This window comes from Salmo salar, unplaced genomic scaffold (assembly GCF_905237065.1).
Source record: "Salmo salar unplaced genomic scaffold, Ssal_v3.1, whole genome shotgun sequence".
NCBI classification, from domain to species: domain Eukaryota; kingdom Metazoa; phylum Chordata; class Actinopteri; order Salmoniformes; family Salmonidae; genus Salmo; species Salmo salar.
Genome location: NW_025548533.1, coordinates 88,012 through 102,664, shown reverse-complemented (window position 1 = coordinate 102,664; position 14,653 = coordinate 88,012). Strand labels below are relative to the sequence as shown.

The 14,653-nt window shown below is 42.8% G+C and overlaps 1 protein-coding gene across 1 annotated transcript; it reads right to left on the bottom strand.

Moving 5' to 3' along the window:
• Nucleotides 1–1,076: 1,076 nt before the first annotated feature.
• LOC106601384 (CD5 antigen-like) lies at nucleotides 1,077–10,464 on the bottom strand. The gene is made up of 8 exons (XM_045712489.1): nucleotides 10,285–10,464; nucleotides 4,271–4,300; nucleotides 3,733–4,044; nucleotides 3,005–3,310; nucleotides 2,601–2,879; nucleotides 1,824–2,144; nucleotides 1,632–1,720; nucleotides 1,077–1,504 (listed from the first exon to the last, which is right to left on the bottom strand). The coding sequence occupies exons 1-8, from the start codon at nucleotides 10,373–10,375 to the stop codon at nucleotides 1,370–1,372; spliced, it is 1,563 nt and encodes a 520-aa protein (XP_045568445.1). The 5' UTR covers nucleotides 10,376–10,464; the 3' UTR covers nucleotides 1,077–1,369.
• Between the last annotated feature and the right edge of the window lie 4,189 nt (nucleotides 10,465–14,653).

Here is a 14,653-nt window from a genome sequence, read left to right as displayed (position 1 = left end):
TCTAAGAGACACTAAATAAGATAAAGAATCTAAGAGACACTAAATAAGATAAAGAATCTAAGAGACACTAAATAAGATAAAGAATCTAAGAGACACTAAATAAGATGAAGAATCTAAGAGACACTAAATAAGATAAGAATCTAAGAGACACTAAATAAGATAAAGAATCTAAGAGACACTAAATAAGATAAAGAATCTAAGAGACACTAAATAAGATAAAGAATCTAAGAGATACTAAATAAGATAAAGAATCTAAGAGACACTAAATAAGATAAAGAATCTAAGAGACACTAAATAAGATAAAGAATCTAAGAGACACTAAATAAGATAAAGAATCTAAGAGACACTAAATAAGATAAAGAATCTAAGAGACACTAAATAAGATAAAGAATCTAAGAGACACTAAATAAGATAAAGAATCTAAGAGACACTAAATAAGATAAAGAATCTAAGAGACACTAAATAAGATAAAGAATCTAAGACACTAAATAAGATGAAGAATCTAAGAGACACTAAATAAGATAAAGAATCTAAGAGACACTAAATAAGATAAAGAATCTAAGAGACACTAAATAAGATAAAGAATCTAAGAGACACTAAATAAGATAAAGAATCTAAGAGACACTAAATAAGATAAAGAATCTAAGAGACACTAAATAAGATAAAGAATCTAAGAGACACTAAATAAGATAAAGAATCTAAGAGACACTAAATAAGATAAAGAATCTAAGACACTAAATAAGATGAAGAATCTAAGAGAACACTAAATAAGATAAAGAATCTAAGAGACACTAAATAAGATAAAGAATCTAAGAGACACTAAATAAGATAAAGAATCTAAGAGACACTAAATAAGATAAAGAATCTAAGAGACTAAATAAGATAAAGAATCTAAGATAAATAGATAGACATGAAGACAAAAGTTAAAAGTAATACATTCTGGAACACAAAACAGACGTAATTAAGCTACTCTCTTAAACTAATCAAAACCCCATGTTACCCACAAAACCCCATGTTACCCACAAAACCCCATGTTACCCACAAAACCCCATGTTACCCACAAAACCCCATGTTACCCACAAAACCCCATGTTACCCAAAACCCCATGTTACCCAAAACCCCATGTTACCCAGAACCCCATGTTTCTCTGGTGGTAAAAACCAAACTAAAAGGAATAATGGTGGTTGCAGTCAATCCTTTTAGATTTCTTCCAAGGTTCTAGAAAGAGAAACTAATTCTGAACTTGTTATTAAAATTACAACCACTTCAGGTTTGTCACCACATTTTAAACATCAGTCCACTGCTGACCATCCATTTAAAACACAAAACTGACCTAAGATCAGCATGTAGGGTCAGCTTCATTCTACTCCTACTCCGTCCCCTGGGCTGCTCTCTCCTCTCCCGTTCCAGCTTCAGCTCTGGAGCTCAGAGAGACCATCTCCATGGCATTGACATAAAGATCCATGCTGCTCACCCTGTTCACTCTCTTCTGCCTCCTGGTGGGCTAGGGAGACACAGCACCAACAGTCAGACATTTACTCTCCAGTATCTCCATTCTCTCTCCCTCCCTCTCCCCCTCACCCTCTCCCTCTAGTTTAAATGACTTGTAACGTCTGAGTAAATGTCTTTACCTTGTAGTACAGGTAGGAGGTGGTGATGGCTGTCAGTAGGATCAGCAGCACTACAACGTGTCTGATGATGAAGGCTGGCAGAGGAGAGGCTGCAAACAGAAACACCTTTGATGAGGGGACTGATCATCATCACATAGATCTGTGGGAAATCTGTCAGTGACAAAGTTATAAGTCTGGTTCATGTTCAGTTACCTGTGATGGTGAGGGAGAGGAGCTCACTCTCAGAGGAGAAGTCATGAGAGAAAACATAATTGTCATGAACACAGCTGTAGTTCCCTTGGTGGGAGTCATCTGCAGCAGGGAAGAGGAAGGCAGCAGAGTGATTGACAGCTGGCTGGGTCTGGGTTCTGTTGGAGCCGGTGAACGTGAGGAGGAAGGAGCCTCCTGGGTACTGTGGCTGAGTGGAGCAGGTGATGGTGAAGCTGTAGCCCCTGAACACCCCGGGCCCCTGGTGTCCCCTGGAGACCCCTCCCATTGAGTCAGTCAGGGAGATATCAGGCTGGACCAGGAGATCTGTAACAATAAAAGAGAACAAGAAAAACCTCTTCAACTAGTTTCCTATAGATATGACAATAACATCAGCATGTAACAGTGCTGGCCACCCTCCCTCACAGGGCAATATGAGTAGTGGGCCTACAGTCACTGAGACAACATATGTTGATATCAGGCTTAAGCAGGACATCTGGAACAAGAGGAGAGAAAAAGAAAACGTAGCTCCTCAACTACTTTCCTCATTTAGATATGACAATAACATGACATGTGACAGTGGTAGTGAGTAGAGACGTTCACTGAGATAACACTCAAATACAAAAGCATTCTGGGATATTTAAGTTGTATTTGATTCCTACTTGACTGAGTGATCTATTTTGCAAAGCAGACTTACAAGCTAAGCAGTCATCATGAGAGGTGCAGAGGAAGTTGTATGGATGAAGGAAATAGTTGAATATAATTACAATATCTTGTTATTACCTGAGCAGATCACTGTGAGTCCAGGATAGAGATCATACATTCTCCTACACTCCTTCAGTACAGGCTCATCCCCATAACAGTCAACTCCAAACCCTCCAGTGGTGTTTCCAGATAGAACTGAAACAGTGGAGCCACAACCCAGCTGTCTACACACTACTGCAGCTACATCCCTCTGGTTCCTGTCTTCAGCTCCCACAGTCCTCCACTCTCCCTGGTCGTACCACTCCACTCCACCAGCACAGTGACTGCCTCCTCCCACCAGCCTCACATCATCAGGCTCTGAGAAAAGAAAAGAGAGAGACAGTAATCTTACTATTTTCTCACTAAAACACACCTATATTGTCTCTCATATTCTTCACTCCAGGTGAGAAACAATGTTGATTGAGTGACAAACTGTTTCTTACCTGAGCAGGTGAGTCCAACAGCATTACCAGGTAGACAGGTGTTGTTTTCTCTGTCTGAGGTGTCACAGTCCAGGAGAAGGGACTCTTTGCCTTTACACTGGAACTCTTTATCCCAGGTCTGACCCTCACCTTCTCCATAGAGCCCCCCCTGTAGAGCTGCAGGAGCCCCACAGCCAAGCTCCCCACAGACTACCTCTGCATCCTGCCGGTCAAAGTCAGCTTCACACACTGAGGCCCAGGACTGATCGGACTTCACCTCCACTCTCCCAGAGCAGAGACCAGCTCCATCCACAAGCCGCACAGACTCTGGAGAAAAGACTTGGTTGAACATTCAATCAGTGTTGTTGATGACACTGTCAAGGACTAAACACAAATATGTTGGATAAAAGATTGTAGTTTGCTATGTTTGATACTGTAAGAGGTAGAAATGGGTTCTTAGTCACTCAGGGTTGGGAATAATGCAGGCAGGAGACAGGAATAAGTTCACTTCACTTTATAGAAAATAAACAGCTGGACATCCATCAGGCAGCTTCACTTCAGTACCATCTGAACTACAATGATCTGCCCATGAACATCTCCCATAAACCAATATGACAAACACAAATATATTGTTTAAATACATCTGACATCTCTCCCTCTATTTAAATGAAGTAAAAACACATAAAACATGATACATGGTAATATTGTATAATGTATAAATAAATCTCTCAATATGACCAGTCTCTTACCTGAACAGGTCACATGATGATAATATCTACCAATACAGTCACCAGGTCCTCCTCTTATGATGACACACTGTCTAATAGAAGACTCATCTCCACTACAACTAAATAGTATGACTCCTCTTCTTCCATCTTCAGCCAGAGGTCCTCTAGATTCAGCTACAGGATTCCCACAGTCCAGCTCTCTACACACAACCTTAACCTCTATCATCATTCTCCACCCCACAGTACATAGACCCAACCACTCTCCTCTGGAAAAGACTTCCACTGTCCCAGAACAGGAAGTGGTCCCATTCACCAGTCTGACTGAGTGTTCAGCTGTAAACAGCAGAGAGGAAAACACAGTGGTGAGGACAGATGATGACAGTGATTCTGTTATTCTAACAGCAGTAGTGCTTTGTGGTTGACAAGTATTAGTAGTTCCATAAAACACTACTTGTTATTGGGGTTTAGAATGGTTTGTATGGACACATGAATTTCTCCATGTGGGATAATAAAGTTATATTGAACTGCTATAATCACTGTAGATTTATACTCTACCTACCTGGTGGACTGACGCTTTGAGCCTGGAGATCTGAGGAGAAGGAGAGAGACAGAGGAGAAAGAGAGAAAGACAGAGAGAGAGAGAAATAAATGAGAAAGGAAGGGATGAGTCAGAGGAAGAGAGAGACAGAGGTTAAATGAACATCAACATGACCTTTCATGATGTGATGGGGAAGACAGGCTTATCGTTGGTATGGTGCAACAACACCCATGTGTACATACACTATATATACAAAAGTATGTGGACACCCCTTCAAATTAGTGGATTCTATTTCAGCCACACCGCTTCCTGACAGATGTATAAAATCAAGCCATGCAATCTCCATAGACAAACATTGGCAGTAGAATGGCCTTAATGAAGAGCTCAGTGACTTTCAACATGGCACCATCATAGGATGCCAACTTTCAGATGGTCAAATTTCTGCCCTGCTAGAGCTGCCCCGGTCAACTGTAAGTGCTGTTATTGTGAAGTGGAAACATCTAGGAACAACGGCGGCTGACCTCGGTTGCAACACTCACTAACGAGTTCCAAACTGCCTCTGGAAGCAACGTCAGCACAATAACTGTTTGTTGGGAGCTTCATGAAATGGGTTTCCATGGTGAGCAGCCGCACACAAGCCTAAGATCACCATGGGAAATGCCAAGGGTCGGCTGGAAAGGTGTAAAGATCGCCTACATCGGACTCTGGAGCAGTAAAAACGTGTTCTCTGGAGTGATGAATCACGCTTCACCATCTGGCAATTCGACGTACAAATCTGGGTTTGGCGGATGCCAGGAGAACGCTACCTGCCCCAATGCGTGTCAACTGTAAAGTTTGGTGGAGGAGGAAAAAGGGTTTGGGGATGTTTTAAATTATTGTTAACGCTACAGCAAACAATGTGCTAAAACATTAAACATTAAGAGTGTTTACTTATCAGACCCACATATATAATAAATATACTATAATATACTATATTCATATGCTTTTAGTACTCACACATGAATCATATCATGTATGCAGGTCATGTGTTGTTTTGAGCCAGCAGTAAAAACACACTGACAGGACAGTTCCACTTATGGCCACTAGGCGGTAGTCCCCCCACTCCTTTCCTCCCCTTCTCCTCTCCCCCCTTCTCCTCATATCCTCTTCTCTTCTCCCCCTCTCCTCCTCTCTCTTCTGATCTTCTCCCCCTCTATCCTCCTCTTCTCCACCTCTCTTCTCCTCTTCTCTCCTCTTCCTCTTCTCTCCCATTCCTCCTCCCCCTCGCCTCTACTCTTCTCCCCCTCTCCAATCTCTAACCCCCCTCTCCTCTCCTCTTCTCCCACTCTCCTCTTCTCCCCCCTCTCTTCTCCTCTTCTCCCCCCTTCTCCCCCTCTCTTCTCCTCCCCCTCTCTTCTCCTCCCCCTCTCTTCTCCTCCCCTCTTCTCCTCACCCTCTCTTCTCCTCTTCTCCCCCCTCTTCTCCTCTTCTCCCCCTTCTCCCCCTCTCTTCTCCTCCCCCTCTCTTCTCCTCCCCTCTTCTCCTCACCCTCTCTTCTCCTCTTCTCCCCCCTCTCTTCTCCTCTTCCCCCCCTCTTCTCCTCACCCTCTCTTCTCCTCTTCTCCCCCTCTTCTCCTCTTCTCCCCCCTTCTCCCCTCTCTTCTCCTCCCCCTCTCTTCTCCTCCCCTCTTCTCCTCACCCTCTCTTCTCCTCTTCTCCCCCTCCCTTCTCCTCTTCTCCCCCTTCTCTCTTCTTCTCCCCCCTCTCTTCTCCTCCCCACTCTTCTCCTCTTCCCCCCCTCTTCTCCTCACCCTCTCTTCTCCTCTTCTCCCCCTCTCTTCTCCTCTCCTCTTCCCCCCTCTTCTCCTCCCCTCTCTTCTCCTCTTCTCCTCTACTCTGTTCGCCTCTTCTCCTCTTCTCATCTCCTCTTCTTCTCTTCTCCCCCCTCGCCTCTCCCCTTCTCCCCCTCTCCTGTTCTCCCACTCACCTCTTCTCCTCCCCCTCTCTTCTCCTCCTACTCTCTTCTCTTAGTCTACCCCTCTCTTCTCCTCTTCTCTCCATTTTCTCTTCTCCCAGTCTCCTCTTCTCCCCCTCTCTTCTCCTCTTCTTTTCTCCACCTCTCATCTACTCTTTTCCTATTCTCCTCCTCTCCCCTTCTCACCCTCTCCTCTCTTCCCTCTCTCCTCTCCTCCCCCTCTCCACCACCCCTCCTCTTTCCCCCTCTCCGCTTCTCCCCCTCTCCTCTTCTACTCTTCTCCCCCTCTACTATTCTCTCCTTCTCTTCTTCTCTCGCTCACCCCCTCTCCTCTTCTCCCCTCTCCTCTCCCTGTCCTCTTTCCCCCTCTCCTCTTCTCTTCTCCCCTCCCCCCTCTTATTCTCCCCCCTCCTCGTCTCTCTCTTCAGCCCCTCTCATGTCCTCTACTCCCCTACCCCCTCTCCTCTCTTCTCCTCTCCTCTCCTCCCCCTCTCCTCTCCTCCCTTTCTCCTCCCCAGCTCCTCTTATCCCCCTCTCCGCTTCTCCCCCGCTTCTCTTATTCCCCTCTCCGCTTCTCCTCCCCTCTCTCTCCTCCCTATCTCCCTAAATCAGCCTGCTTTTCTATTTTAATCAGGTCCCTACACAGGCTCAGAGGGATCCTGTGATGGAGGGACATTTCCTGGTGACAGTAGTCCTTGAAGTGCTTCTGCCGTAAGTCTTGGAGGCTGCAGTTATAATAATGTGCAGTACAATTAATAACTGTGGCTGTAAATGCTACAAAATCCACCTTTTCCACAATAAGTGTATCCAGATCACTTGATTGACGTATAACATTTACAACTGGTTGTGGTACATCCACCTCCATATCTTCTTCAGAACTGTGGCCTCTTTTCCCTTCAACTCTCTTCACCACCTCCACATAGGAGACTTGCTGTACAGCCCTGATCCTTGACTCCTCAACCTCTTTCACCCTAACAGGGCATTCTGGGAATTCAGAAATATGATCCCAGCTACATTCTCCAGACAGGTCAATAATACAGATAAACAGCTACATTCTCCATACGGTACAATAATATAGATAGACAGCAGTGTCCAACGGTACGCCAGAGATATCAACACCATCCCACTCCTGGTTACTATGACTACACCATATCAACACCATACCACTCCTGGTTACTATGACTACACCATATCAACACCATACTACTCCTGGTTACTATAACTACACAATATCAATACCATACCACTCCTGGTTACTATAACTACACAATATCAACACCATCCCACTCCTGGTTACTATGACTACACCATATCAACACCATACTACTCCTGGTTACTATAACTACACAATATCAATACCATACCACTCCTGGTTACTATAACTACACAATATCAACACCATCCCACTCCTGGTTACTATGACTACACCATATCAACACCATACTACTCCTGGTTACTATGACTACACCATATCAACACCATACCACTCCTGGTTACTATGACTACACAATATCAACACCATACCACTCCTAGTTACTATGACAACACAATATCAACACCATACCACTCCTGGTTACTATGACTACACCATATCAACACCATACCACTCCTGGTTACTATGACTACACAATATCAACACCATACCACTCCTGGTTACTATGACTACACCATATCAACACCATACCACTCCTGGTTACTATGACTACACCATATCAACACCATACCACTCCTGGTTACTATGACTGCACAATATCAACACCATACCACTCCTGGTTACTATGACTACACCATATCAACACCATAGCACTCCTGGTTACTATGATAAAAACCATATCAACACCATACCACTCCTGGTTACTATGACAACACAATATCAACACCAGACCACTCCTGGTTACTATGACTACACCATATCAACACCATACCACTCCTGGTTACTATGACTACACCATATCAACACCATAGCACTCCTGGTTACTATGATAAAAACCATATCAACACCATACCACTCCTGGTTACTATGACAACACAATATCAACACCAGACCACTCCTGGTTACTATGACTACACAATATCAACACCATACCACTCCTGGTTACTATGTCTACACCATATCAACACCATAGCACTCCTGGTTACTATGACTACACGATATCAACACCATACCACTCCTGGCTACATCCGATTGGCCAGCGGTAGCCCTATAGTGCACTTGATTTGCTCTCTGGGCCAGCCAGAAAGGCAGTTTTTACATTCAGACACATGAAATGGTTCAATATGGCAACAGCTTGCCTACCCGGCGTGCAGGGCAACTGAATCAGGTGCACCTACTGCCATCAGCCCGAGACCCCCCCATTAATAGGAACAAAAGGCTTTATCGTGGGTTTTTACAGAAATGTTTGGCGATCCACTAGGAATGCCATGGAGATCAACCAGTTGGTGACCACTGCTCTAGAACATTTAGTGAAGTTCGATCTCGTGCTTCTCACTGTTGGCTGATTTATCTGCAGTTTAGAGGGAACATTGTGTCACACACTGATCTGTTTCACCTGTCTTTGTGATTATCTCCACCCCCTTCCAGGTGTAGCCCATCTTCCCCATTATCCCCTGTGTATTTGTTCGAGTCTACCAGTGGTTTGTGTCTGCGCCTGCTTTTTCCCCAGTCTCTGTTTTCTTGTCCTCCTGGTTTTGACCCTTGCCTGCCCTGACTCTGAGCCCACCTGCCTGACCACTCTGCTTGTCCTGACTCTGAGCCCGTCTGCCTGATCACTCTGCCTGAGCCTGCTTGCTGATCTGTACCTCTGCCCTCTTCTGGATTACCGACCTCTGCCTACCCTGAGCATGCCTGCCATCCTGTACCTTTGTCCCCTTACTCTGGACTATCGACCCCTGCCTGCCTTGACCTGTCTTTGCCTGCTCCTGTTGTCTGCATTTTGGTCTTACCTTGGTTCTAATAACACTGACCATCACACCAACCTCTTACATCTAGACGTTCCGCTAGCTTTTCGGTGAAAGCACATTTTGCAATATTCTGAGTAGATAGCTCGCCATCACAGGCTAGCTATTTTGACACCCACCAAGCTTGGCCCTCACCAAACTCAGATTTACCATAAGAAAAATTGGATTACCTTTGCTGTTCTTTGTCAGAATGCACTCCCAGGACTTCTACTTCAATAACAAATGTTGGTTTGGTTCCAAATAATCCATAGTTATATCCAAATAGCGGCGTTTTGTTGTGCATTCAAGACACTATCTGAATGGTGACGCGCCCGGCGCGTTTCGTGACAAAATATTTCAAAATATTCCATTACCATACTTCGAAGCATGTCAAACGCTGTTTAAAATCAATTTTTATGCGATTTTTCTCGTAAAAAAGCGATAATATTCCGACCGGGAGTCGTTGTTTTCGTTCAAAAACTGAAAATAAAAACATGGTGTTGGCTCGTGCACACGCCCCCAGTCTCATTGTTCTCAGATCAACCACTATCCAAATGCTCTACTGTTTTTCAGCCATGGCCTGCAAAGTCATCATTCAACATTCTGCCGCCTTTTGAGATCCTATGGGAGCCGTAGGAAGTGTCACGTTACAGCAGAGATCCTCAGTTTTCAATAAAGAAGTGTAGAAGGCCAAGAAATGGCCAGAGAGGGCACTTCATGTAAGGAATCTTCTCAGGTTTTGGCCTGCCAAATAAGTTCTGTTATACTCACAGACACCATTCAAACAGTTTTAGAAACTTTGGAGTGTTTTCTATCCAAAGCTAATAATTATATGCATATTCTAGTTTCTGGGCAGGAGTAATAATCAGATTAAATCGGGTACGTTTTTTATCCGGTCGTGAAAATACTGCCCCCTATCCATAACAACTTAACTGACATTAGTGCCTGTCCCCAGATGGACAGTTAGGCTACAGTAAAGTACATTTACAGGTGATCACATCATTGTCCTGCTTTGAGACAGATGTTTACTGTCTGCTTCCAGTTGCATGTTCTTTACTAACCCTGCAAATGATAATATATCTTACAATATCAAAACATTTCTCAGTAACTGTCACAAGTGTATATCAGTATAACAGCATCTTACCTGTACACCAGAACAGGATCGTCAATATCACTGCAGGTATCATATCTGCCTCTAACTGGGGCTCCACTGACCGAACCAAGTGTACTGTCATGAGTGAGTGGACTGAGAGTGAGAAATACTGCTCGGCTATATTACTTCTATCTCAATACTTCCTGACTTCTATGATGTGACAAACTTTTAAGCAAATCAGATCAGTTAAACCCACCTACCTACAGGAAACATTGACATTAGAAAAACTCCACAGGAAACTGCTGACAGAGCAGCAGTTACACATAGTGTGTCCTATAATATCTTACCTAATTGTCAGTGCTTGACTTGGGAAAGTCACCTCTAACTTTCTGTGGTGTAGAAGCTAGAGGACTGTTACCCAAGTCAACACAACAGGTGTGGTGGTAAATTACAAATTAGAAATGCTATGCTGTTTTTGTTACTTAGATAATTGTATGTTGTTAAATGCTAGTGTTTTTTCACTGATACAAACTTGTCTTGTGTGACTTATTGATAAGTCTGGGCGTACAGCCAAGAGCTGTTTTGGTGTGACCGCAGTGTGTGACACATCCTGTTTTTCACAATCTGCAGGAACTCAGTTATGTGGAAACATGCAGAACGGATCAGAGAATAGTGTGAGCTGTGGTAACTAGACGGCTGAGCCCTGGTGCTGTCAACGTCAGCTATCTTCATCTGCAGAGACAAGTTAGTCACCTTTTACACACTATGTTCCTCACCCTCTCTCTCCCTCCTCCCGTCTCCTTCTACCAACCCAGTCTGTCAATAAGTCCTATCTCTCTCTCATCTCTCTCTCCCTCCTACCCTGTCTCCTTCTACCAACCCAGTCTGTCAGTTAGTTTTATCTCTCCCTCCTGTCCTGTCTCCTTCTACCAAACCAGTCTGTCAGTTAGTCCTCTCTCTCTCTCTCTCATGTCCTGTCTCCCCCAGTTGCTCACTTCCACCTTTCTCCCTCCTCTTCGACAGACCTGATGTTGTATGTCAGGGTTGGGGTCAGGTCAGTTTACAGCTGTGTCTGTAAACAACAACCTTACATGGAAATAAATTAATTCAAACTACATTCAAGACTTGAGTTTATTCAAGTAGAATAACAAAAGGACAGAACATGTGACGTTCAGAACTAGCATTCCCACCGAACACTTCCGGTGAATTTACTAAATTACTCACGATAAACGTTCACAAAAAACATAACAATTATTTTAAGAATTATAGATACAGAACTCCTTTATGCAATCGAGGTGTCCGATTTTAAAATAGCTTTTCGGTGAAAGCACATTTTGCAATATTCTGAGTAGATAGCTCGCCATCACAGGCTAGCTATTTTGACACCCACCAAGTTTGACCCTCACCAAACTCAGATTTACTATAAGAAAAATTGGATTACCTTTCCTGTTCTTCATCAGAATGCACTCCCAGGACTTCTACTTCAATAACAAATGTTGGTTTGGTTCCAAATAATCCATAGTTTCATCCAAATAGCGGCGTTTTGTTCGTGCGTTAAAGACACTATCCAAGGGTGACGAAGGGTTACGTGCCCGACGTGTTTCGTGACAAAAAAAATCTAAATATTCAATTACTGTACTTCGAAGCATGTCAACCGCTGTTTAAAATACATTTTTATGCTATTTTTCTCGTAAAAAAGCGATAATATTCCCACCGGGAGTCGTTGTTTTCGTTCAAAGACGAAAGAATAAAAACATGGTGTCGCCTCATGCACGCGCCTCCAGTCTCCTTTCTCTGATCGACCACTATCCAAATGCGCTAATGTTTTTCAGCCAGGGCCTGCAAAGCCACCATTCAGCTTTTTGCCACCTTCTGAGAGCCTATGGGAGCCGTACGAAGTGTCACGTTACAGCAGAGATCCCCTGTTTTGGATAGAGATGATCAAGAAGGCCAAGAAATGGTCAGACAAGGTACTTCCTGTACAGAATCTTCTCAGGTTTTGGCCTGCCAAATGAGTTCTGTTATACTCACAGACACCATTCAAACAGCTTTAGAAACTTTGGAGTGTTTTCTATCCAAAGCTAATAATTATATGCATATTCTAGTTTCTGGGCAGGAGTAATAATCAGATTAAATCGGGTATGGTTTTTATCCAGCCGTGAAAATACTGCCCCCTATCCAAAAAAGGGTAACACTTGGTAGACTATATAACTTAAACATCCATGGTGGAGACATTAACACTTGGTAGACTATATAACTTAAACATCCATGGTGGAGACATTAACACTTGGTAGACTATATAACTTAACCTCTATGGGCTAGGTGGGACGCAAGCGTCCCACCCGTGGTGCACTCCATCAACAGCAGGTGCATTTCAAGAGCGGCAAATTTGAATCCAAATAAATGTCAAAATTCAAATTTTTCAAACATACAACTATTTTACACCCTTTGAAAGATAAACATCTCCTTAATCTAACCACGTTTTACGATTTCAAAAAGGTTTTACGGCGAAAGCATAAATTTAGAGTATGTTAGGACAGTACATTTACAAGAGTTGTGTGTAATGTTGTGCCAATTCAAAGACAGGCGTCACCAAAACCATAAAATCAGCTAAAATTATGCACTAACCTTTTACAATCTCCAACAGATGACACTCCTAGGACATTATGTTAGACAATGCATGCATTTTTAGTTCTATCAAGTTCATATTTATATCCAAAAACAGCGTTTTACTGTGGCGTTGATGTTCAGGAAATCGTTTCCTCCAATAACCGGCATTCAAGTCAGCACCACAAATTAAATAATTAAAATTAGAAAACATTGGTAAAATATTATATTGTCATTTAAAGAATTATAGATTTACATCTCCTGAACGCAATCAACTTGCCAGATTTAAAAATAACCTTACTGGGAAATCACACTTTGCAATAATCTGAGCACTGCGCCCAGAAAAATACGCTTTGCGATACAGACTAGCCGCCATGTTGGGGAGATCTAAAATCGAAAATACTATGTAAATAATCCATTACCTTTGATTCTCTTCATCAGATGTCACTTCCAGGTATCACAGGTCCATAACGAATGTAGTTTTGTTCAAAAAAGCTCATCATTTATGTCCAAAAATCTCCGTCTTGTTAGCACATGATCTAAGCCCGCCGGACTTCACTTCATGAACGAGGGGAAAAAATATATTTACGTTCGTTCAAACATGTCAAACGTTGTATAGCATAAATCATTAGGGCCTTTTTAACCAGAACATGAATAATATTCAAGGTGGACGAATGCATTCTCTTTTATAACGTATTGGAACGAGGGTACCCAACATGAACTCGCGCCAGGTGTCTAATGGGCCATCATCGTTCCATGGCTCTTGTTCGGTCAGATCTCCCTCCAGAAGACTCAAAACACTTTGTAAAGGCTGGTGACATCTAGTGGAAGCAATAGGAAGTGCCAAAATATTCCTCAGCCCCTGTGTTTTTCAATGGCATAGGTTTAAAGGTAATACAACACATCAGGTATCCACTTCCTGTCAGAATCTGTCTCAGGGTTTTGCCTGCCAAATGAGTTCTGTTATACTCACAGACACCATTCAAAAAGTTTTAGAAACTTTAGGGTGTTTTCTATCCATATATAATAAGTATATGCATATTCTAGTTACTGGGTAGGATTAGTAACCAGATTAACCTCTATGGGCTAGGTGGGACGCTGGCGTCCCACCTACGTAACAGCCACTTGCAGCCTGTGGCGCGATTTTCAAAACCTTAAAAATCCTATGACTTCAATTTCTCAAACATATGACTATTTTACAGCTATTTAAAGACAAGACTCTCGTTAATCTAACCACACTGTCCGATTTCAAAAAGGCTTTACAACGAAAGCAAAACATTAGATTATGTCAGCAGAGTACCAAGCCAGAAATAATCAGACACCCATTTTTCAAGCCAGCATATAATGTCACCAAAACCCAGAAGACAGCTAAATGCAGCACTCACCTTTGATGATCTTCATCAGATGACAACCCTAGGACATTATGTTATACAATACATGCATGTTTTGTTCAATCAAGTTCATATTTATATCAAAAACCAGCTTTTTACATTAGCATGTGACGTTCAGAACTAGCATACCCCCGCAAACTTCCGGGAATTCGCTAACATTTTACTAAATTACTCACGATAAACGTTCACAAAAAGCATAACAATTATTTTAAGAATTATAGATACAGACCTCCTCTATGCACTCGATATGTCCGATTTTAAAATAGCTTTTTGGTGAAAGCACATTTTGCAATATTCTAAGTACATAGCCCAGGCATCACGGGCTCGCTATTTAGACACCCGGCAAGTTTAGCACTCACCATAATCATATTTACTATTATAAAAGTTTGATTACCTTTTGTTGTCTTCGTCAGAATGCACTT